The following is a 26,063-nucleotide window of genomic DNA, read 5'->3' on the forward strand; positions in this document are numbered from 1 at the left end:
ATATTTTTGAGTTCCTCTTGTACTCCTAGGAGACCAATAATGCCTACTCTGTCTCTCTGCATACTATCTTTAAGGCTGATGGTTTTGGCTTATATAGAGAACATGGGTTCTTTTAACATTATTGCTGTTTGTTTTATTTCTAGAAAATTCTGTTAATTTGAATTACAAATTTATTGTTCTCTTTTTCTCTTCTTTGGTGGGAATCTTCCCCAAGGATTCACTTGTTTTTCTACACTTTTAATTCTTTTTTTCTATGCTGATAATGGTTCTTTTCTAACTTGTTCCTTTATGCTTTTCATTTTTCTTTTAAACCACATTGGAACATTTTATTGTTGTTCCATATTCTCTTGGGATCCCATTGGTTTTTTATTTGTTCAATTTTCTTTGTCATTTTGTTCTTTTTTACACATACTTCTTTATGAATTGAATTGGAACATAAATGAGATAGAACAGGACTAGCTCAATAATTAATTATAGATGCTTTACTCTTCAATTATAGCCAACTCATACCCAGTCAGTAATGTTGGGGATGAAGAAATGTTTTTCAGAATTAAAAAAAAAACCACCCAACCCTCATAAAACGTGGGTCACTTGGAATTACTGTGATTAGAATATATAATTTCATCTGTACATTCTAGCATCAAGAATTTCATTCTCCTTCTCCTAGAACTGTGATACAATCTTATTAATTCAAATTTCACTGAAGCTTAAATTTAGTGAGTTTTATGAAACTGAACTTTTATTGGCTATTATGGATTTCTTCAGAAGCATGTATGAAGCTGTTATGACATGTCATTCACAGTGATATGGAACTTAATACATATTTGTTGACTGGCTAATTGCTTACTAGTCTAGCAGTTAGAAATAATGAGGGTAATAATCCTGCAATCTTCTATAGGTCAGACTACATCTGTAATACTCTTTTCAGCTTAGGATATTACTTCATTTTAGGGAGGACACTGATAAATTGGAAATTCTCTAGAGTGGGCGACTAGTTAGTGAAAGAACTCAAGTTTATATAATGTGAAGATCAACTGAGTGAACTAGGGATAAGCGGGGGAAGAGAAGACTTGGCAAGGTGTGGAGAATAGATAAGATAGCAGTTATCCAAATATCTGAAGGGTTTTCTGAAAGGAGTTCTTCAGTTTATTTTGTTTAGTCCTAGAAAGTAAAATCAGGAAAAAAAGGATGGAAATTTCAAAGAGGCTTTGGACTGAATGGTAGGAAAAATTTCCCAACAATTAGAGCTTCTTGATCTTATTTAAGCAAAGGCTGATAGCAACTGCCTTTTAGCTGTTTTTTACATATTGGCTGGATGAACTAGCAGATGCTTTCTAATTTTGAGTTTTAGCAACTCAATTTTAGGTTTGGGATTCTTGGTTTTTTTTTTTTGTTTTTTTTTTAGAAATAACTTTTTATTTTAAACATCATGTTCCAAATTTTTTTCCTTTCTTTTCTCCCACCCCTCCTCTGGACAGCAAGTAATCCAAATTAGATTAAATATATACTATTTTTCTATACATATTTTCTTTTTTTAAAAATATAACATTTTATTGACAGAACCCATGCCTGGGTAATTTTTTACAACATTATCCCTTGCACTCACTTCTGATCCAATTTTTCCCCTCCCTCCCTCTATCCCCTTCCTCAGATGGCAAGCAGTATTATACATGTTAAATATGTTATAGTATATCTTAGATACAATATAAGTGTGCAGAACCAAACAGTTCTCTTGTTGCATAAGAAGAATTGGATTCAGAAGGTAAAAATAACCCGGGAAGAAAAACAAAAATGCAAACAGTTTACATTCATTTCCCAGTGTTTGTTCTTTGGGTATAACTGCTTCTGTCCATCATTGATCAATTGAAACTGAGTTAGATCTTCTCTTTGTCGAAGAAATCTACTTCCATCAGAAATACATCCTCATACAGTATCGTTGCTGAAGTATACAATGATCTCCTAATTCTGCTCATTTCACTTAGCATCAGTTCGTGTAAGTCTCTCCAAGCCCCTCTCTATTCATCCTGATGATCATTTCTTACAGAACAATATTCGATAACATTCATATACCACAATTTACCCAACCATTCTCCAATTGATGGACATCCATTCATTTTCCAGTTTCTAGCCGCTACAAACAAGGCTGCCACAAACATTTTGGCACATACAGGTACCTTTCCCTTCTTTAGTATCTCTTTGGGGTATAAGCCCAGTAGAAACACTGCTGGATCAAAAGTTTGATAACTTTTTTGGGTATAATTCCAGATTGCTCTCCAGAGTGGTTGGATTCATTCACAACTCCACCAACAATGCATCAGTGTCCCAGTTTTCCTGCATCCCCTCCAACATTCATCATTAATTTTTCCTGTCATCTTAGCCAATCTGACAGATGTGTAGTGGTATCTCAGAGTTGTCTTAATTTGCATTTCTCTGATCAATAGTGATTTGGAACACTTTCATAAGAGTGGAAATAGTTTCAATTTCATCATCTGAAAATTATCTGTTCACATCCTTTGACCATTTATCAATTGGAAAATAGCTTGATTTCTTATAAATTAGTCAATTCTCTACATATTTTGGAAATGAGGGCCTTTATCAGAAATTTTAACTGTAAAAATATTTTTCCATTTTGTTGCTTCCCTAGTTCTAATCTTGTTTGCATTAGTTTTGTTTGTACAAAGGCTTTTTAATTTGATATAATCAAAATTTTCTATTGTGTGATCAATAATGATCTCTAGTTCATTTTTGGTCACAAATTTCTTCCTCCTCCACAAGTCTAAGAGGTGAACTATCCTATGTTCCTCTAATTTATTTATAATCTCTAAATCATGGACCCATTTTGATCTTATCTTGGTATACGGTGTTAAGTGTGGGTCCATGCCTAACTTTTGCCATACTAATTTCCAGTTTTCCCAGCAGTTTTTGTCAAATAATGAATTCTTATCCCCAAAGTTAGGATCTTTGGGTTTGTCAAATACTAGATTGCTATAGCTGACTATTTTGTCTTGTGAAGCTAAACTATTCCACTGATCAACTAATCTATTTCTTAGCTAATACGAAATAGTTTTGGTGACTGCTACTTTATAATACAGTTTTAGAACAGGTACATTTAGGCCACCTTCATCTGATTTTTTTTTTTCCATTAATTCCCTTGAGATTCTCAACCTTTTGCTCTTCTATATGACTTTTGTTATTTTTTCTAGATCATTAAAATATTTTCTTGGGAGTCTAATTGGTATAGCACTAAATAAATAGATTAGTTTAGGGAGCATTGTCATCTTCATTATATTCTCTCAGCCTATCCAAGAGCACTTAATATTTTTCCAATTATTTAAATCTGTCTTTATTTGTGTGAAAAGTTTTTTGTAATTTTGCTCTTATAATTCCTGACTTTCCTTTGGTAGATAGATTCCCAAATATTTTATGCTATTGACATTTATTTTGAATGGAATTTCTCTTTGTATCTCTTGCTGTTGGATTTTGTTGGTGATGTATAAAAATGCTAAGAATTTATGTGGATTTATTTTGTATCCTGCAACTTTGCTAAAGTTATGAATTATTTCTAATAGCTTTTTAGTAGAATCTCTGGGGTTCTCTAAGTATACCATCATATCATCTTCAAAGAGTGATAGTCTGGTTTCCTCATTACCTACTCTTAATTCCTTTAATCTCTTTCTCTACTCTTATTGCTGAGGCTAGCATTTCTAATACAATATTGAATAATAATGGTGATAGTGGGCAACGTTGCTTCACTCCTGAACTTACTGGGAAAGGTTCCAGTTTTTCCCCATTGTATATGATGGTTACTGACACTTTTAAATATATGCTCCTGACTATTTTAAGGAAAAATCCATTTATTTTCCTATACACTCAAGTGTTTTTATTAGGAATAGATGTTGGATTTTATCAAATGCTTTTTCTGAATCTATTGAGATGATCATATGGTTTTTGTTCATTTGTTTATTGATATTGTCAATTATGCTAATAGTTTTCCTAATATTGAACCAGCTCTGCATTCCTGGTATAAATCCTACTTGGTCATGGCATATTATCCTGGGGATGATTTTCTGTAATCTTTTTGCTAATATTTTATTTATGATTTTAACATCAATATTCATTAGAGAGATTGATCTATAATTTTCTTTCTCTGTTTTCAACCTACCTGATTTTAGGTATCAGTACCATGTCTATGTCATAAAAGGAGTTTGGGTAGGACTCTTTCAATCCCTATTTTTTCAAATAGTTTATATAGCATTGGAGTTAGTTGTTCTTTAAATGTGTGGTAGAATTCACATGTAAATCCATTTGGTCCTGGGGATTTTTTCTTAGGGAGCTGATTAATAGCTTGTTCTATTTCTTTTTTCTGAAATGGGACTATTTAAGCAATTTACTTCCTCCTCTGTTAATCTGGAAAGCCTATATTTTTGGAGGTAGTCATCCATTTCACTTAGATTATTAAATTTATTGGCATAAAGTTGGGCAAAGTAACTCCTTATTATTGCTCTAATTTCTTCTTCATTGGTGGAAAGTTTCCCCTTTTCATTTTTAAGACTAACAATTTGATTTTCCTCTTTCCTTTTTCTAATCAGATTTACCAAAGGTTTATCTATTTTATTGTTTTTTTCATAAAACCAACTCTTAAGTTTTATTTATTAATTCAATAGTTTTTTTTTACTTTCAATATTATTAATTTTTCCTTTTAATTTTAGAATTTCAAGCTTAATATTTGATTGGGGATTTTTAATTTGGTCTTTTTCTAGCTTTTTAAGTTGCAAGCACAGTTCATTGATTTTCTCTTTCTCTATTTTATTCAAGTAAGCCTCTAAAGATATAAAATTTTCCCTTATTACTGCTTTGGCTGCATCCCACAAATTTTGCTATTATATCTCATCGTCATTATCTTGAGTGAAATTATTAATGGTGTCTATGACTTACTGTTTCACCCAATCATTCTTTAAGATGAGATTATTTAGTTTCCAATTACTTTTTGGTCTATTTACTCCTAACTTTTTGTTGAATGTAGTTTTTATTGCATTGTAATCTGAAAAGAAAGCATTTACTATTTCTGCCTTCCTGCATTTAATTTTGAAGTCTTTATGTCCTAATATATGGTCAATTTTTTCTGTAGGTTCCATGAGCTGCTGAGAAGAAAGTATACTCCTTTCTATCACCATTAAGTTTTCTCCAAAGATCTATCATATCTAATTTTTCTAACATTCTATTTACCTCTTTAATTTCTTTCTTATTTGTTTTGTGGTTTGATTTGTCTAATTCCGAGAGTGCAAGATTGAGATCCCCCACTATTATAGTTTTGCTGTCTATCTATTCTTTCAACTCTCTTAACTTCTCCTTTAGGAATTTCCATGCTATACCACTTGGTGCATATATATTTAGTATTGATATTGCTTCAATTATCTATGCTACAATTTAGCAAGATACAGTTTCCTTTCTCATCTCTTTTAATTAGATCAGTTTCTGCTTTTGTTTGATCTCTTGCTTTTTTTTTAACTTCACCTGAAGCAACAATAGATTCTGCTCCAGCCTTTTACCTTTACTCTGTATCTTCCTGTTTTAAATGTGTTTCCTGTAAACACCATATTGTAGGGTTCTGGCTTTTGCTTCAGTCTGCTATCCACCTCTGCCTTATGGGAGAGTTCATCCCATTCACATTTATGGTTAAAATGACTAATTCTGTATTTCCTACCATCCTAATATCCTCAGATTATGCTTTTCTTTTTCTTATCCTCCCTTTCCCCCTTCCCTAGTATTAAACTTACAGGTTCCACTTGCGTCACACAGCTCTCCCTCTTTAGTATCTCTCTCTCCTCCCTTTGAATCCCTTCCCCTTTCTTGTAACCTTCCTTTATTACTCTTTTTTCTTTTCCCTTTTCCTCTCCCACTTTTTAATGAGGTGAGAGAAGATTCTCTGTAACACAAATATGTCAATTATTTCCTCTTTGAGCCAACTCTGATGAGAGTAAGATTCACACAATGTTCCTCCCCCTCTCTAAGTTCCCTCAGATATGATAGGTTTCCTTTGCCTCATCGTGGGATGTAGTTTCCCTCTTTTTTATCTCCCCCTTTCCCTTTTTCTGACCTTATCCCCTTTCCATTTCTACTTTCCCTTTTTTCATGTTATATCAGTAAAATCAAATTATACAGGTGGCTTTTATGTATATCCACAACAGAAATACAGTTCTCAAGAGTTCCTTTTGCCTTTTTCTACTTCTCTTGAGTCCTATGGTTGGAGATCAAATTTTTTGTTTAAATCTGTTTTTTTCTTAGAAACAAATGGAATTCCTTTGTTTCATTAAATGTCCATCTTCTTCCATGGGAAACAAATGCTCAGCTTAGCTGGGTAGTTTATATTTGGCTGCAATCCAAGTTCTTTTGCCTTTCAGAATATCAGATTCCAGGCCCTTTGATCCTATAATGTTGAGGCAGCCAGATCTTGAGAGTGACCCTTCTTATGGCACCTCGATATTTGAATTGTTTTTTTTTTTCTGGCTGCTTGTGTAATATTTTTCTTTAGTCTGAAAATTCTGAAATTTGGCCACAATATTCCTTGGAGTTTTTATTTTATGTCTTTTTCAGAAGATGTTCGATGAATGCTTTCAATGCCTATTTTACCTTCTGGTTTTATTACTTCTGGGCAGTTCTCTTTGATGATTTCCTATAAAATAGTATCTAGGCTCTTTTTTTTCATCAAAATTTTCGGGTAGTCCAATGATCCTCATGGTTATCTCTCCTAGATCTATTTTCCAGGTCTATTGTTTTTCCAAGTAAATATTTGACATTTTTTCCCCAATCTTTCATTTTTTTGATTTTGCTTGACTGATTCTTGATGTCTCAATGAATCAGTCATTTCTATTTGTTCAGTTCTGATTTTTAGTGAGTTATTTTCTTCAATAGCTTTTTTTTTTTTTTACTTCTTTTTGTATATGTCCGATTGAGTTTTTAAATTAGTTCTTTTGCTCTATGGAATTTCTTTCCATTTCACTAATTTTTTTTTTTTTTGTGAGTTTATTTTCTTTTTCCAATTTCACAAATTCTGTTTCCCTGCGCTTCTTGGGAGTTTTTTTTTTACCTTTTCCAATTCACATATCAGGAAGTTGTTGCTCCCTTGCATAGCTTCTCTTTCCTTTTCCCATTTTTCTTCTAGCTCTCTTTTAAGGTTTTTAATAACGTGTTTCCCCAATAAGAAGACACTGTCTTATTATTTTTTTGGACAGAAAAACCCCAGAGGGCTTATTTTCAGGGGAGGGCTTATTTTAATGAACATTGACAGCAATTTTAATAAACAGGTAAATATGGGAAAAAAGTACCTTTATTCAATAATGATCATATGTCATCTTCTTCAACATCGTCATAAGTGTCCATATCCTGAATTCCGTCCTAGATGTCTTGCGCCTCTATTTCCTTCAGAAGAAGTGGACCCAATCTGTCATGTCCAGCAATATAGCTCTCTTTAAATGAACATGTCTTATCCAGGTAACCTGCTCATAGTGCATTGGCGACACAGCTGTCAGTAATTTTATCCCATGACCTTTCACCCAAGTCACGACTTCTTGCAGACAGGGCTTCACAAAGTTTCCACGCTGATTTCTTTCCATTCTATTTTCAATGTAGTCATTGCCTTCCATGTGCAAATGGTCCTTGAATGGCTTGTTTATTGCAATATCAAGGGTCTGGAGATAGGCAGTCATTCCTGCAGGAATCATTACTTGATCTGTTCTTCTCTCTGCAAGGAAGTTCTTCATTTCTTTAGTGCTGTGAGTGCTGGCTGAGTTCTTTTATCCTCCATCATGCCCCCTGAGTTCTTCTTTTATTCTCCATCATGCCCCTTTTATCTTCCATCATGCCCCCTCACTCCCACTTACATAACGGGTCTTTATGTTATCCTGCCTCAGTTCTCCTCCACGGCACTGCTCTCAATGGCGCCAGCAAGCAAATCACTGGGGAAGAACAGGATGATGCGCTCACTGCTGCAGTTCTGATTGGATGCAGCTTGGAGCGCAACGTGCATTTCACCCGGGGGGTGGGGGGGAGGTAGGGGGACGGTGCATACAGAGGGTACTGTAATGTAGCGTGTAGCACAGGGGATCACCTTCACTACAATAGCAATCTCAATAGGGCTTATTTTTGGGGGAGGGCTTATTTTAGAGGAATCTTACACAGTAAGGGGAGGGCTTATTTTTGGGATAGGTCTTATCGGGGAAACACAGTAGTTTCTTCTAGGAGAGCCTTTTGTGTTGGGGACCAACAATTGTCTGGAGACTGTCTGCTATTAGTCTCCTTGGGGTTGAAAAGCTGTTCTTTTTCTGTATAGAAGCTATTGATTGTCCTTTTGATTTTTTTTTTACTTATTTTTAAAAGCCTGCAGGGTCAGGAGGTTACCAGCTTCCTCTGCAGAGCAGTGATAGGTGTATGGACTGCTAGCTGTCCTGCCAACTGGCTACAAAGAGCAGTGAGGTGTACTGGAGTGCTCTGGGAAAGAGTTCCCCACCCGGAAGTAACTCAGGCCTGCAGAGCCAAGCTGGGAAGGTGCCCTGCAAAGAATCCCCACTGTATGGGATAACAACTGCCCTGGGGCTAGATGCTGAGCAGTAAAAGTTTAACTACCCCAAGCCAAAGCGCTTGCTGGGGCTGTGGGTATTAGTGGCTGACCAGTGAATAGCCCTGCAGAGACTGGGAAGTGTGTCTGCCCCGGGAAGCACAGTCGTGCTGGGGAAGTTCTATTGTCCCAGGCCAAGTCCCACACTGTGCAGATTACAGGCTGCCCTGGGCTGTGCCCCCCAATGTGCAGATTTGTAACTGCCCCTGCAAAAGCCCCGAACTGCAGAATGTGGCTGCAGGGCTGTATTATGGGTCTGCCTGAGTCACTTCTGGTTTTGAATGGCTATAGCCAGATCTTATTAGGTTTGGTGTTTTTTCGAGGACCCTCTGTTTTAGGCTTTAATTTTTCTGCAAGTTTACTGCTTTGTAATCAAGGCAGAGCAGTTAGCCTATAGCAGAGTCATCCCTATAACTTCTCTAGCCACAGAGATCATCCCTGTCCCTGCTCTGCTCAGGACACTAATCTCTGCTGGTTTGTTCCTGGCCCCTCAGGACAAGCTTTTCCTGGCGATCTTCCAGATTATCTTCCAGCTGGTGAGTTGTAGTGAAGAGCTATTTTTGAGGCTGAATTTAATAGTTGGTTGTGAGGGAATGAGAGGAGCTTAGAAAGTCCTAGGTTTGGGATTCTTAACCTTTTTTATGATGTAGACTTCTCTGGCAGTGTGGTGAAGTCTTTGTACCTTGTCTCAGATCAATTTTTAGGTGTATAAAATAAAATATATAAAAATTCAAATTACATTTTAATACAGTTGATCAAAATATTCAAAAAATATATTCACAGATCCAGGGGCAGCTAAGTGGCACAATGGTTAGAGCATCAGCCCTGAAGTCAGGAGGATCTGAGTTCAAATCTGGCCTCAGACACTTAACACTTCCTAGCTGTGTGACCCTGGGCAAGTCACTAACCCCAATTACCTCAGCAAAAAAAAAATATTCACAGGTCCTAGGTTAAGAACCCTTTCTTTGGACCCTTTATAATTCTATACTTTAAAACTTAGTACTTGGTATAGAGTACTAAATAAATATGTGATGGTTAATTAAGTTTAGATATATGAATATTTTTATATTCATATCATTTAACAATTTTTTTTTGAAATGAGTTCTATATGAGGATTGTGTTAGGGAAAATCTGGATACGGGATTTTAATGGGAGACAGTCGTGGAAAAATAGATGAGAGAAGCTACTTTAGAGAAACAGAAACCTAGTTTTTGAATCTTCTTTCAGGTGCTAGGAACCCACTTGGTAAAGGGAGCTGGAAATTAAAACATTAGGTGAGCAGAATCAAGTCTGCTAGGAAAGATCATTCCAGGAAAGTAGCTTTTGAGGATGTTCATAGGAAAGAGAAAAATTTGCTCTTAGAGATTTGTGTGCATATTGTTCCTTGGAATGTTAGGCTAGATGGAGGAATAATACATCTTAAATTTGAAAGTAAATCCCAAAGAAATTCCATGACCAAGAGAGCTGGGTTTGGAATAGGAAGGGAATCAAAGATAGAACTAGGATGAAGATGCAGTTACTAAGATCAAACAAATTTCAAGTCATGTTAATGAAATTCAGTCTGTATGATGGGAATGGGAATAATCTACACAGAATTTTCATCAGCACATATATACTTGCATTTTAGAAATATACACTCCTGCAAAAATGTATCAAAAAAAGTAGTTTATGGTATTTGTATAAGAAAATCCTGGAGATGTCTTTCCATATTGTTTTAAACATAGTGAAGGTTAGTGTATGTTAATTTCTGAGAAGCCTCATTAAAATACTTAATCATTTATATCACAAGTTAAGAACTATGGTACAACAAACTAGTATCCTGCTTAGAAGAAACTTAAGCCGCCTATTCTCTGTAGTCTAGAATTCAAACATCTCAAATGCTCTCTCTAGGGGGCTTTGCTGCTTCATGACATCATAAACAAGGTGATTCCAGAGTGCAGCTTAGCTGACATTTTGGTTATAATGCCAATAAACAAGAAAGCTCCAAGGTATTAACCATGATTTTTTTTTCTTTTCTAATGCAAACTAGAATTGCAATAGGTTTACAGAGTTTCTAATTTATTTTCTACTAATTAAAAGATGCATTTCCAGGTAGATCAGATAGTATTTCTGCTCAAATATTGGCTTTGTTCTTTTGTTAAAAATAGTGGGGGGGATAGGGGGTGACTGGAACCAAGCAGAAAGAGTAAAAAAATATTGCATTAAGGTTTTTCTAGCAAAAAGTTATGTATTTGTATATGCAAAAGCAATTGATTAGTTAGACACATTCATTTTATTTAGAGGATGATTTTTGAAAAGCTGCTGTTGCATTTTAACACTTAACTACCTACATATATCAATATATACATGTAAATACATGTAAAGTTTTCGGGGCACAATTAATTTGCATTTATTTACAAAGCAAATAAAGCAAAACCAAAGAAGAAAGAAACCCCAACCCTCCCAAACACCCCAAACCATAAAAGCTAATACAAACATTTATGACTAAGATGAAGCTAGAACAATGCACATATTTTTGACCTGTTTTTCAAGAGTACAATTTATATACTCTTGTACATAAGCTAGGGTGTCGCTGACTGATAGGTACAGCAGGGAATTTAAAGGAGAATCCAATTTAGCTAAAGGAGAAGAGGTCACCTCTGAACTGTTGATTAAACTAAGTGTCCTTGTTATAGGATGTTTTTTCCCCCACTTTTCCTGGTTTTTAACCAAGGACAGGAGTTTATAGCTAAACTATCTTGAACCATCTTTCTCTTCTCCCATTATGTTTCTCAGATATCAGGCATAGGAGTATTCCAAAGTTTATCAAAAGGTTCTGATTTTTTATTTTGTTTCAGTGTAGCATATTTTCAATTTATGTGTTTTTTTAAATAGATCAAATTGAATTTATGTTCTAAGGCAAGAGAATAAGCAAACTAAAGCCCAAGGACCAAATCCATCTTGGTAACTGTTTTTGTACAGCTCATGAACCAAGAAATTTTTTTTTTACATTTTAAAATATAATGAAACTCTTTAAAAATGTAAAAAAATAAATTCTTAAGTTCACTGTAGAAAAAGATATGACAGTTCTGATCCCTGTTCTAAGAAATGAACCCTATCAATCCTATAAAAAGTAAAGTACATAAATGTTTGTACTTTGTTTCTACACCTTTGAAAACTCCCAATTATGTTTCCACCAGCCTAAAGATGTAATCAATATTCACAAATCACTGTTATATTTAGAAGTCTCATAGCTTCTCCCTCCATTTTTTTTTCCCTGAGGCAATTAGGGTTATGTGACATGCCCAGAGTTACACAGATAGGAAGAGTTAAGTGTCTGACACCAGATTTGAACTCAATGTCTCCTTACTTTAAGGCTGATGCTCTATCTACTGTACCACCTACCTGCCCCCCTCCCCTTTTGCTTTTTATAATTTTTTTTTGCAGTTTTATATGCAGTATGAGATCATGTGAGCGGATTCATTTTTTAAAGCTATATTATGTAGAGGAGAGTGAGAGAATTAGAATCTATGCAACAGGAGGGTTGATTAAAGGAATATTGGTAGTGTTTATTGGAGTGAAGAGAAAAAATGGGGACTTGTGTTTAGTTTGTAAACATTTGAAAGGGCTTTCAAGATATACTTAGTTACAAAAAGCACAGTTAAGAGCAATAATAGATAGATATTGTAGGGAAGCAAGATTTTGGCTTAGATGTCAGGTGTAAAGAACTTAACAATCATACTGTCTCCAAGTAGAATAGACCACACTGAGAGAAAAGTCATAGGTTCTGTTTATTGGAATGATTCAACACACTTGTTAGATATGTTTAGAAGATATTTTTCAGGTATGGTTTAAATGAGATATCCTTTGACATTGTCAATTCCCTTTTAGGGGAGGTTCCTTTCAGCTCTTAATATTCTGAATATTAATTTTGAGTTATAAATTCAGTAAATCTTGGATTTTGCTATCCATTTTGTGTTTTTGAGCTAACATTTGTTTGAATAGTTTCAGGATTGAGTTGTTTCAGTTGTGTGCAATATTTTTTTCATTCTTTTTAAAAGTAATTTTGATCTTAGCTTTAATAGCTCTATGGTCTCATTGTATCAACAGCTGATTCAGAGATAACTGTCAATAACACATCTTTTCTTGTCTGTTAAAGAAGCTGCTTGAAATAATGAAGAGAAACTTGCCCTCAGAATCAGGTTTACTTGTACTCAAGTCCAAAGTCAACTTATTGGTGGTCAATTTATTTACCCTTTGAGGACTCTAGACAACCCTCTTAAGATTATAAATTACAGAGAAGGTACCAATTTTCATCGATGAAAGAAAATTTCCTTATTGGGAATTGGGAGTATCTCTTATCTGGTGCCTATCATAACCAGCATCTACGAATTCTTGAAGAAAGTTTTCATGATATATGGGCATTAGGTTTTTATGTAATCACCAAGTCTTTAATCTTCTCTTTTCTTCTTCTGAATGATGCCTTCCCATATATTTTTCCTTATCCATACTTATTTTTCTACCTTTGCATTGAAATCCCCAAGTATCAAAATATTAATTTAATTTAGAGGGTCTTATCAAGACCCTTATCAAGTTTTTCATAAACTTTCTGTACTACTTTGTCTGTAGTAATCACATTTGGTATAAACTGAGGTAATTTTCATCAGCAACTTGTGTATGTTGCTCTTGTAGATTATGTGTGTATCTGTTTGAATCTGCTTAAATTTGCCTTGGAGAAGGGAATGGATATCTCTAGAATTTCACCCACTCCATTCCAAGTCAGACTGTGACTCTTGCCAGGACGGCAGGAGATTGGGGCCAAAATTTTGGATTATTTGGCTTTCCTCAGAGAGAGGATACTGAGATATCTATCCATATATTCCCCCCCTCCCCAATTATCATTCTAGAGGAAATAAATTTTAGGTTCTAGATACTTTTCTTGGTTGCTAATTCTTAATAGCAAAGGAATACTTACCAAGCTATATCCAAAGGCTTGACTCCCTTCCCACTAAGTGCTAGCTAAATAACGATCAATAGTTAAATACATCCATTTATCCAAGCAAATAGCAAACAGAAATCAGAAATATACAGTGAATGAGCTCTTTCCCTGGGAGTAACATATCAGAATGCCCCTAATCTCATCCAAGATAAAATTACCCTAAGTTTCTAGCATGGCAAGCTGGAAATAGGGATATGTCAGAGGCACTGACTACTCTGTATGTTGCCTTCTTTCCAGAGTCTATCTCACACTTTAAAGACCTTTCCCTGGATAGAGCCTGAAACCACGTCTGTCTTCTCTCAAAAATGGAAGCCAGAAAAAAGAATCTCTCATCTTCCATTTTCTTGTCAATTTTACCTTTCACACAAGAATGAAGTTTATGAATAATCATTTTCTTCACTAATAAGGAGTATCTTATGCCAATGCCTAGGCTCGAGTCCAGGGTTACACCTCAGTATGTGATGACTGAAAATTAATAAAATAATGCTCCTTATTGCCTTTGGATGTATGATAAAACTTACTCTGCCAATTCTTTTCTTTGCTTCTCCAAGGACCCATCCTTCCATTCAGCTGTAATTTCCCTGATATGCTTTGATATGCTTCAGCTCCTAAAGCATATGTCCACTTAGTGGTCACTGAACAAAGATATCATATTTAGAATAGCAAGCATCAAATTAAAGTTTAGATAGTTTAAAAAGTGATTCTTAGTATCTTGTCCCCTTTACTATCTCTTTGCCACTATCACTGCAGAAATGAACGGGGATGTATTGTATTGAGGATCATTTTTAATTTATTTCATGGGTTACTATGACTAAAACCATCTAGCATAATGTAAAATGAACTTTCTTTGTACTTAGTTAGGATGGTCCTCAGAAAATGACCTTATTCTATTGCCAAGATCATTCTCCAGTGGAACAGATTAGGTTCACAAGAAACAATAGTCAATCACTATAGTAAATCTAGTGTTTGATAAACCCAAAGACTCTAGCTTCTGGAATAAGAATTCACTATCTGACATAATTTGCTGGGAAAACTGGAAAATAGTATGGCAGAAACTAGGCATTGACCAATATACCTAACCACACATGATTTATACATAAAGAATGATCCTATGAGTTTATTCTACCTCTCAGGTTTGTAGAGAAGAAAGGAATTTATGGCCAAAGAAGAATTAAAAAACATTATGAAATGCAAAGTGGATAATTTTGATTATATTAAAAGTTTTTGTATACATAAAACCAATGCAGTCAAGATTAGAAAGGATACAAAACTGGGAAAAAATTTTACATCCAGTGTTTCTGATAAAAGGCCTCATTTCTAAAATATATAGAGAATTGACTCAAATTTATTTAAAAAACCAAACCATTCCCCAATTGGTAAGTGGTCAAAGCATATGAACAGACAATTTTCAGATGAAGAAATTAAAACCATTTCTACTCATATGAAAAAATGCCCTAAATCAGTATTGATTAGAGAAATGCAAATTAAAACAACTCTGAAGAACCACTTCACACCTTTCAGATTGGGTAAGATGACAGGAAAAGATGATAAATGTTGGAGGGGATATGGGAAGACTGGGCCACTGATACATTGTTGGTGGAGTTGTGAATTGATTTCAACTATTCTGGAGAGCAATTCGGAACTATGCCCAACAGACCACCAAACTCTGCATATCCTTTGATTCTGCAGTGTCTCTACTGGGTCTGTATCCTAAAGAGATCTTAAAGGAGGGAAAGGGACCCATATGTGCAAAAATGTTTGTAGCAGCCCTTTTTGTAATGGAAAGAAATATGGGTGCTCATTAGTTGGGGAATGATGGAATGAATTATGGTATATGAATGTAATGGAATATTATTGTTCTATAAGAAATGGTGAGCAGGCTAATTCCAAAAAAGCCTGGAAAATCTTATGTGAACTGTTGCTAGGTAAAATAAGTAGAACTCGGAGAACATTGTACATATAAACAACAAGATTTTGTGATGATCAATTGTGATGGACTTCATGCTTTTCAACAGTAAGATGATTCAAGGCAATTCCAATGGACTTCTGATGGAGAGAGCCATCTGCATCCAGAGAGAGAACTAAGAAGACTGAGTATAGATCACAGAATCATAGTATTTTCACCTTTTTTGTTTTTTATTTGCTTTTTTTTCTTATGCAGCACGATAAATATGGAAATATGTTTAGAAGAATTGCACATGTTTAATTTATATTGAATTACTTGCTGTGTAGAGGAGGGAGGAATTAGGGAGGAAGAAAAATTTGGAACACAAGGTTTGCAAAGGGTGAATGTTGAAACCTGTCTGTATGTATTTTGAAAAATAAAAAGCTGCTATTAAAAAATAAAAAGAAGGAACAAGGGAAAAAACTTATTCAAGATTCCTTGAACTCAATAGCAAAAGAAACCATCTTGTTCAATAACTTCAAACATAAACATCAGTCAGTATGTAATATAGGGAGATACATAATTGTCAAAGATATTCCCAACTATGATGAAGGATATCCTTTTTAGAGTCCAAATAAAAGAAAAATTGATTTCCTGTGGACTCTGAGTTCCTCCAGATATACTAGTTTGTGGTTGATATTGTGCCGATTGCATCAAATCACAGAATGTTGCAGAGCCTCCTGGAAGAGTTCTGTAACCAAAGGTCTTTGATTTAACCAAATAGATATATAATGTCTATTGCACAGATAACATTCATTAAGATGGATACCCTATAGAACTTGTACAATAGTATGTGTTTCTGGGATAGACAGTACAGATGGAAAAGAAATTGTACCTATAGTTGAATTCATAAGGAAGAGAGTAAATTGAAATTTTTTTAAAAGGAAATTGTAGCATTCATTTAAGACAGCTAGGTGGGGTACTATAGTGCACAGAATTCTGGGCCTGAAGTCATGATAACTCCGCTTCTAGAGATCAAACTTTGCCTCAGACACTAAGCTTTGTGATCCTTGGTAAGTCACATAACCCTGTTTGCCTCTGTTTCCTCATCTGTATAATGGGCTGGAGAAGGAAATGGCAAACCACTCCATTATCTTTTCCAAGATAACTCCAAAAGGGGTCAAAAAGAGTTGAATACAACTAAAATGACTAATGATTCCTGATAACAAAGTTTATGTTGTTGTTCTATGTCAAGGAGACTTGGAATGCAACACTTTCCAAAAAAGTAAAAATGAACCTACAGTTCAACGATGGTTTATGTGGCCAATCCGCAGTGTATAACCAAGAAGGAATTTTGAAGACCAGGAATGAAATACATCATCAAAGAATTGTGCGAGATAAGATGATATGGGTTGGTCATGTGGCAAGGGAGAGGGGTGGACAGCCTAAGTGCTCCATTGGTACTCTTACAATGTCAAGAGAAAATAAGGATTCCAATATGTTGGATCAACAAACATTTATTAATCATCTGCTATGTGCAAGGCACTATGCTAAGCTTTGGGAATACAAACATGAAACAAGTTCCTGTACTCAAGGAGCTTGCAAGCTAATTGGGGAAAAACAACACTCAAAAAGAACCTGAAATGGAAACATTAAGGGGGGAAGGTACCCAACATTGGGGGGCATAATAGAGAAATCAAAGAAGTCCTAGAATAATGCAGCAAGGTGAGAAATTAAGATATCTGAATTAAACTTCCTCAAAGAATTTCAAGGCTTTGAACTTCTAATCAGAAGGCTTATGGGAACATACAGGATGATGATGAGGATTCCTATAACAAAGAGAAATCACATCAGATTACTTTCACGTAGCCCTGAACTAAGTTTTAAGTCTTATGATTGGTGGCCTATGAGCATTTTCAGTTCACAAGTATACAATTATAGCAACTTGTACACTTTGGAGAACTCTACCAATTTCATTAATTGATAGAAATTTCTAAGGTTCTAATTGGAATGATTTCTCAAAACTAATTTAGATTTGTGATTATGTTGTTATAGTAGAAAGAGTCCTAGATTTGGGATTAGGGATTATATTCTACAATTACAATTTAATAGCTGTGTGATCTGAGGAAAGTCATGTTCTCTCTTTGGACTGAACTGGATTGAACTAGATGACAATTAAGGTCTCTCTTGATGTTCAATCTGTGATTTCTATGGTCCTAATATATGACCAATATGGAATTATGATAAAACTTTATTATCAACAGCAAATTAGTCTTAATATTTAGCTCTTTTCTTTAGGAGTTTATAATATAATATATTTGGGGAGACTGGATTTATATATAAAAGACTCCAAGTGGACTTTTCCAATTGCAAAGACCAATTCTTGAAATTTAAAACAGTGCAGGGTCATAACCATGTTAGAAAATTTGAGGTTATTGCCCCCATTGTAGATGCCTGGATCCCAGCTTGATGTTGTTCTTCCTATATAAATGCCTGGGTGTTCCTCCACCATTGTATTATCTTCCTGTAGTTTATGTTTATGTTATTCTATCATGTTTACTTATTTTTGTATTCCATTAGCACAGAATTTCTACATACATGTCTAATTCTGTATAATGTTCTTTCAGGAAACACAGTTCTTGCCTTTATAGCCTGTCTTCTTCAATTACATTGATTTCATCAGTAAAGAGGAAATACAGATATTCCCTCATTCTCTAAGGAGAATGGTACCCACCATTTTACAAGGGGATCATTTATCCATGGACTTAAGGTAGATGAATAAGTTTTGAACAGAAAAAAAACATCACCCATTTCATCTGACTTGGCTGTAGCGATTACACCAACTTTTAACCTGAACAAATGGATGACTGTGGGCTTGAGTAAAATCAATGCATTGGCATTTGTCAAACACAGATTCAGACTAAAATGGAATAAATTAGTTCCTCTTAGTTATTGCACAGAGTGAGTGAGCTGGGGAAACAAGGGGTAAGGTGTACATTGAATGTGAACTAGCTTCTGCTTACAGATTAAGAAGCAAATGAAATTCCATAGAGTCAACAGACAGAGATTTAATATGTTACTAGTTTGGCTTGAAAGGAGACCTGTGAGCAACCCAAGTTCTTGCTCTGAATTGTTCCCAGAATAGTTATAACTTTTATTTTCACAGACTATTTTGAAGGCAGGTTTTGAAATTTTAGGTAGATAAAACACGAATAGCTGAAATCTATGTGATATTTAATTCTTCCATTTCCCAAGTGGTTCCAGAATAGTATCATGTAATGACAGTATTATTTGAGGCTAATAATGTAATTAATTTTTCATCATTGCATTTGGCCGTTATTGACAGTGTGTTAAACTGTCATCTGACATCATTCCATGGAGAGTCTCCCAGAAAAGGAATCCTATAATCACATCTGACAAATTCTCCGACAAAGAGAATGGGGATTCCTGGGAAGAAAACTTAATTACTGAGTATGGAGATAACATACTTAATGTTTGCAAAAACACTTCCATGCAATGAACCAAACTAGGATCGTAGAATCATAAAACATTTAAGCTGGATCCAGAGACCTCCAGTAATGATGTTAGTATCTAACTTTATTTTTTTCTAGTGGTAGCTATTCATAAATCATTTGAAGAATAAAGTATGAACTGAAGTAATATTAATATTCCTTGTGAATCTACAGTGAAAGCAATAAATTCATAGATGTTAATCCAAAGAAAATGGTCTTTTGTTAGTGATTAAAAAAAAGAGTATTTTTTTTTGAGATTTTTTTCATTGACATATGGTACTCCTCATCCAGTGACAAATTAATTGAGTAGGTTTAAAAAAAGAGGGACTTTGCTTAATGAAGAAGGACAGGATATGCATTACAAGGCAGCTGGTTCTGCCAGTGCGGGCTTATGGAGACAATATACATCGGACAGCTAATGAGTCTCTGTTGCATAAGATAGATTCTCTTTATAATAGAATTGCACACTTTGTCTCTAAATGGGGTTATTATACACACCATTGCACAATGTTTGAAGAGCTTTGGTTGGCCCTTGTAGAGGGTAAGGAGAGAAATAAATTGGAAAACAATTGTACATAAGACCTTCAATCCATCAACTACTCCATATTTATCCAAATTACTAGCCTACTCTCCTCAAATACAAATCTGTGTCACACTCAGGGCCAGCATGTTAATGCTGACCAGTCTTTGCTAGGTTTTTTTTTTATAAGGAAGATGTTCTTCTTTAAGAGTATACTTGAATTGATACAAATAGGAATCTGGTAAAAGAACCCTCTACTTACAGAATTTTTCCACTTTTTCAGTACATCTAACTCACTGAGGGAGTTGTAGGCTGGAAATTAGTACAGATTGTATTTTTAGAGTTAGATCTTGTAGATGGTTGGACCAAAAGAGGAGTCATTAATGGTTTGATGTCAACTCTCTAGTAGAATATTCCAGGGATAAGAGCTTTGACCAGTGCCATTTAATAGTTTTATCAATACCTTGAATAGAAAGATAGATGGCAGACATCAAATTTGCATCTAGGCTAGGTAACCAATACATTCTATGATAAAATAAAGATTCAAATAGATCTCGAAAGGTGAAATATGATGAAACATAAGGGGGAAATTTTAAATGTAAAATTTTATACTTGGAGTCTGGGAATCAGATTCATAAGAACAAGAAGAGGGAAGCATGGCTAGACAATAATTCTTTTAAAAAAGATCTTGGAACTTTAGGGAACTGTAGGATTAAAATGGCAGTCAAGAAAGCTAGTGTGCTCTTAGACTAAATTAGGAAAAGTAGAGAGTAGAATGCTGGAGGAGTGTGTGTGTGTGTGTGTGTGTGTGTGTGTGTGTGTGCGCGCGCGAACGCACACACACACACATATATGTGGGTAGATGGCTATATTTTCATTGTCCTCTTCTTGCTCGTACCAGAGTTTAAACATTCTGTACATTTCTGGGCACCACAGTTTAGGGAGGTCATTGATAAGTTGGGGTGAAAGATCTTGTGTTCACATGAAATTTGTTTAAAGAGACTTGTGTAGAGAAGAAAAGTTTTATGGGATGGGAATACTTATTGGATGATTAGTAAATAGTTAGGTGGTAAAATAGATAGAATGCTGGACCTGGGGTCAGGAAAACTTATCTTTCTGAGGTCACATCTGGCTTTAGACACTAACTATTTGTTTGATTTTGGGTAAGTCACACTTAACCCCATTTCCCTCAGTTTCTGCATCTCTAAAATGAGCTGGAGAAGACCATGGTGAGCTACTCCAGTATCTTTGCTAAGAAAAATGAGCCATGAAAAGTCAGATATGACTGCAAACAACCAAACAACAATATGTACTATGTGCTAAGTACTGGACTAAGATGTTTTTACAGATATTATCTTATTTGGTCCTCACAACCCTGTGAAGTTGGTGCTATTATTATCTTCCCCTTTTAGAACTGAGAAAACTGAGGCAAAAAGAGGTTAAGTGATGGGAGTCTATTAGTATCTGAGGCTGGATTTGAACATAGATTTTCCTGACTCTCAGCCTAGACCTCTCTTTACTTTGCCACCTAACTGGAGGAAATATGAGAGCTGCTTTCAAATATTTGAAGGAGTCTTATGTTAAGGAAAGATGGAGTTGTTCTGCTTAGCCCCAGATGTTTCAGAGAGGTTGATTTAAATGGGATACAAGGAAATGTAATGTTGAAAATGTTCTCAAAGTGGAATGGGCTACTTTAGAAGAAGTACATTCTCTTGCTGCAGGTTTTCAATAAAAAATTTGATGACCCTCCCTCTCAGGTCCTGTTTAGAAGGCGTTTCTGGGTCAAGTAAAACTCAGACCGAGTGGTCTCCAAAGACTATTCTAGCTCTGTGACTCTAGGATTGAATTGGTCAGTTTGAAGTATCCAAGTAGTTCAGTATTTTTTCCTTTCATGTTCTTTTTCCTTACACTTTTTCTCTTATCAGTTTTAATATACTCTATGATTTTTTAAAAGAAAGAGGAGGACTTGGAAACAAATAAAACTTCTTATTTCTGCACATGAAAATTGTTCTTCCTTTTAGGAAACATCTGAAGGTCCCAGTCCATTGGGGGATTGAGATGTTATGTTCAGTGTAGAGTGATTTGTCAAGTGAATATAGCTCATTTGCTTTGAGCAGTCACAGTGGTCAGTTCTTTCAAAAGTTTTGTTCACATGAATTCGATGAGAGCAGCTAGGAACTCTTTTACTATCTTCCTACTTTTCTTGAGTTGTAATATCTGACCTTGCAAATCCAAACATTCTTGTCTATGGCCATGAAATAGCAAAACAGAATCAAATAGTTCTGCCATCTCTTAATTGGCCTTTATCATCGTTCCATCTGCCTAGAGTAGCTGTCTTATTCCTTTCTTTCGTTGTCCCAACATAGTTTAAAAATCAAGTCTAGTCAACAAGTTTTTCTTAAGCACTGTCAGATATCTCAATACATCTCTTTTAAATGGAGGCTTTCAGCATTCCTTGTGAACATCTAATCATTTGGGACTTTAGTAAATAACAAAAGAGAGGCATGGTCCTAAAGATCTGGTTCATAGTAGATGATCTCAGCTTTTGTCATGAATTTTAATTCTTTTTAAAGTTATTCTAATTTCTTTAGCAACCACTTTTTTTTCTTGTGGGTGATAATCAGGTATAGAATAGCAGTTCTCTTGTCAAACCCTCCACCTTTTAAAAGATGAAATTTTCTTTCTATCTAGCTAAGAATTTAATAGCTGTGCAGTTTTTGGCAGGGAATCTCACTAATGTCCAGATTAAGATAATCTTTTTCTGCTCTGAGGCCATTCCTCAATGGCCTTTGCTCTCTTTTTTTGTTTCTCTACGATCCTCCTTTTTGAATTTTATTCAACCCTCTGTGGGGGACTCTTCCATCTGTACTTCTAGTTCTGACCTCTCTTGAGCGTTAAACCCACACCTATAGCTGATTAATGGACCACTCTTTTTGAATGGCCCATTAGCACCTCAAATTTGATAGGTTCCAGAATAAACTCTTTTCCTCTGGAAAGGCAGTATACACACTTTCATTTTTGTGCTTTTCCTTAGGCTTTTTTTTTAGACTTACAATTTCCCTTTTCCTTTTCCCACTCTTCATCTAATGAAGTTTAACCTTTCTTTAAAGACCAACTCAAAATTTATCTTCTCCACAAAGGCTTTCTCATCTCCATGGTTACCATTAACTCATCCTCTCAGAGTTGATGGAGCACTTGTTTTGAAACTCCCCAATCATTTAATAATGGGTATTATAATCATCTGTTTTTGTCATATCCCCTCTAACTTTGATGATGTTAACAATAGCAGACATTTATGTACCACTTTGAAATTTGCAAAATGCTTTACAATGTTTTCTCATTTGGGCCTCACAATTTGGGACTTTATTTTATTTTTATTTTTAGTTGTATCTGACTCTTCATGACCCTGTTTGAGGTTTTCTTGGCAAAGATACTGGAATAGTTTGCATTTCCTTCTTCAGCTTATTTTATAGATGAGTAAACTGAGGCAAATAAGACTAAGTGACTTATCCTGAGTCACACAGCTAGGAGGAATCTGTGGTCTTTCTTTCTCCACGCCCAGGACTCTCTACCCACTGCCCCAACTAGCAGCTCTCTGGTAGATAGGTACGCGTCTTATTTTCCCAGTTTTACAGATGAGGAAACTGAGGCTTGGAGTGATTTGTCCAATATTATACAACTAGTAATGTATCTAAGATATAATTTGGACCCAGGTTTTTCCTCAATGAGTTTACTCCCATATCTCCTAAGCTACTAGAGCTAAGCTTTATGGGGATGGGGGCTGTGTTTTATGTCAATATTGTCTTTTCCTTACCACTTTGCTCCATTTTCTGCATACAGTACATGTAGAGTAAATGTTTATTGAATGTTAATGAATGATGAAGTTTCTTTTGTATCTTTCACTTGACTTCCCTATTACAGGCCCATCACAGTAGCCTCTGTGAAATATTCTTAGCTGATGGGAAGAAATTAGTATAATCAATTTAAGATTATATTTGAACAAAAGCAAAATGAATTTCTTCTCCCTTCTGTGGGAACCTTTAATTTTAGTCCCAAATGCTTCCTGGCCAGACAAAGTGAAACAGATGAGAGGTACCGAAACAGTTAGCTGGGTTTCTCCCTTAGTCCTTACTTGTTTAAGTGGAATCTTCAAGCTATGTCAGAAAGATTTTTTTTCCCACAAGGTAATCTTTAATGGTTACATAAAGTGAATTCATATCTTGATTAGATCTTATATTTATTGTTTGCTACTGACATTTAGGGTGAAGATCCTTTGGGATGATAATGAAATAAAGATAATTATAGTACAGGACAATAACCAGCTCATAATTCTATTTATTGATATTCTTCCCTTTGATGTGGCATATTTTCTTTCCATGCCATTGCTGGGACTATTTCTGAAATGTGACCACTTTTTAATGTATATTCATCCAGAAGGTTCTGAATGGCATGTATCTAGAATGGATTTATTCTGTGAAACTGATTTTAAGTAATGTACACACTTCCTGGTAAATGGAACTGTAGTGCTTATAATAAAGTTTCCATAATGTGTCAGGGGAAGATAAAAACTACAACAAATGATAACAATTGCCAGTTAATGAATTTCCCTTTAGCTACATTTTTATTGACTGTTTTATGTTCTCTGGCAAACCGGGTTAGCTGATGACAATACTTGGAATACTTACTTCTTTGTAAAAATTAACTTCTCATTGACTGGATGTCTCTTTTAATGAGAGTCTTTTTTACCTATCATGGTTTTTTTAAAAATCATAGTTACCTCAAGGAAATAAAGAAATTGATAAGTGTCTTCATTCACTTGTCTTCATCAGTATTTGTCTGGATTCTGTGATGGTACCTAACTAATGTTTGAAAAGCTGTGGAAGTGAATTTTTGCCTTTTACATAATGCCTTTAAAGATCTAAAAGTAAATTTCAGGCAATTAAGTCTCAGAGTACCCATCAGTATTATATTTTGAAAATTGAAGCAACCCAAGAAGTTAGTAGGGGTGAGTGAAGAAAGTCTGGAGTCCTTTAAACTCAGTATCCTTATCATGGTGTCAAGATGATCTTTAATCCTTGGCATCGCCAGCACAACTCTGACCTTGGTTGTTGAGTGTGGAGAAGATTCAGAACTTGGGACAAGGATCACTGAATTTTACCCCTTAGGAAAAAAAGCTGATCTTGGAATCAAAAGACCCCAGTTTAAATCCTGGGGCAAATGCTCATTGGCTAAATGACAATGGGCAAATCATTTTCTCTAAGGTTTGGTTTAAGCAGCAAAAATTGAGTGAAGGTGACCTAGATAGTTTCTAACATCTCTTCTAGCATGAAATTCTATAGATTTTCTTAATATCTCCTGCAGGAAAAGGAGAAGCTGTATGTGGAACTGAAGCACATCTTAGCTCGGCAACCTGGGCCTGAAGCAGCTGAGCAACTGCAACTCTACAGGCACACATTAAGAGAGAAAACCAAACAACTGAAAGTGAGTTAAAGGCTCTGTCTGACTACATGTCCTTGATTCTCAGTCAGGCTGTCGTTCTGAACATCATTTTGTACTTAGGCTAATATTTTTCTTAAATGTAAATCATGGGAGAGGCAGAGATAACTGCCCCCTCCTCAACTCTTGGATGTTCAGACTGAATGTAAGCATCCCTACTAGGAAGAGCCAGCTGGACAAAAAAGGAGAGAACTGGTATGGAGCATGAAATTCTAAGGACTTTTCATGGATGATATAGAATAATTAGAGACCTTTGGTGGGGGAAGGGAAGGGAAAGATGTTTTGGTTTAATTGCCAAACAAAATTAGACTACCTTATTAAATTAGAATGAACTTCTCTTTTGTCACTTGAAAATATGCAAAAAGCACAAGTTCCCTACAGTCCCCCAGCTTTATATTCTTCCATTAATGTGATGAATAAAGAAAGAAAGCTAAGATTAAATTAAACAAGAATTGGATCTTACCCCAAAACTTGCTACCCCCGAGTTCTTTCCTTAGATCAAGGATTGTGCTAAATCTAATGTACTAAGACTATGTGATGTAAGTCTGGGTCTACAATTCATTTTTCTGTTTGCAGTTTTGGCTCTTTCCCATACCTCCCCATGGATTTCCCTATTGTATCTTGGACATTATCTTACTAAATACTTAGATATTGTTGTTACAAAAGGAAGGGTTCATGAGAAATATTTGTAATATGCCCTGGATACCATCAAAGTAATGGCATATATTAAATGTAAATTTATAACATGTTTGTTGATTTCCTTCCATGTTCTACTGTTAGATGCTACAGGGCACACAAAGATGTAGTGACCCTTGCCATCAATCTAATACCACAGTTCTTATTTCTGAGAAGTTCAACAGCCTTCTGTGTATGGGGAAAACAGATGTCATTTTACAAGTATTCTTTGAAGAATATGATTTTATAAGTTTTTTTCTTAAAAAAACTGGCAGACAAAACTTATGTCTAATTACAACATTAATTTATAACATACTGCTGTAAATACTTATTGCTATCATTCATCTCTATGGATAGAACATTCCCTCTTATTAGAGGTAGTC

The 26,063-nt window shown here is 35.2% G+C and overlaps 1 protein-coding gene across 3 annotated transcripts in view; it reads left to right on the forward strand.

Annotated features, from left to right (window-relative positions):
• Positions 1–26,063, forward strand: part of CFAP58 (cilia and flagella associated protein 58) — a 118,894-nt gene that overhangs the window by 85,915 nt on the left and 6,916 nt on the right. For 2 of the 3 annotated variants that reach the window (XM_051981363.1, XM_051981364.1), the window contains exon 16: positions 24,871–24,990. In XM_051981363.1, coding sequence (XP_051837323.1) covers positions 24,871–24,990 — 120 coding nt within the window. Of the gene's footprint in view, positions 1–13,829; positions 14,060–24,870; positions 24,991–26,063 lie in introns of those variants that run through there. The other variant, XM_051981365.1, reaches the window with a different exon arrangement.

The sequence above is a fragment of the Antechinus flavipes genome, chromosome 2, assembly GCF_016432865.1.
Source record: "Antechinus flavipes isolate AdamAnt ecotype Samford, QLD, Australia chromosome 2, AdamAnt_v2, whole genome shotgun sequence".
Lineage (NCBI taxonomy): Eukaryota > Metazoa > Chordata > Mammalia > Dasyuromorphia > Dasyuridae > Antechinus > Antechinus flavipes.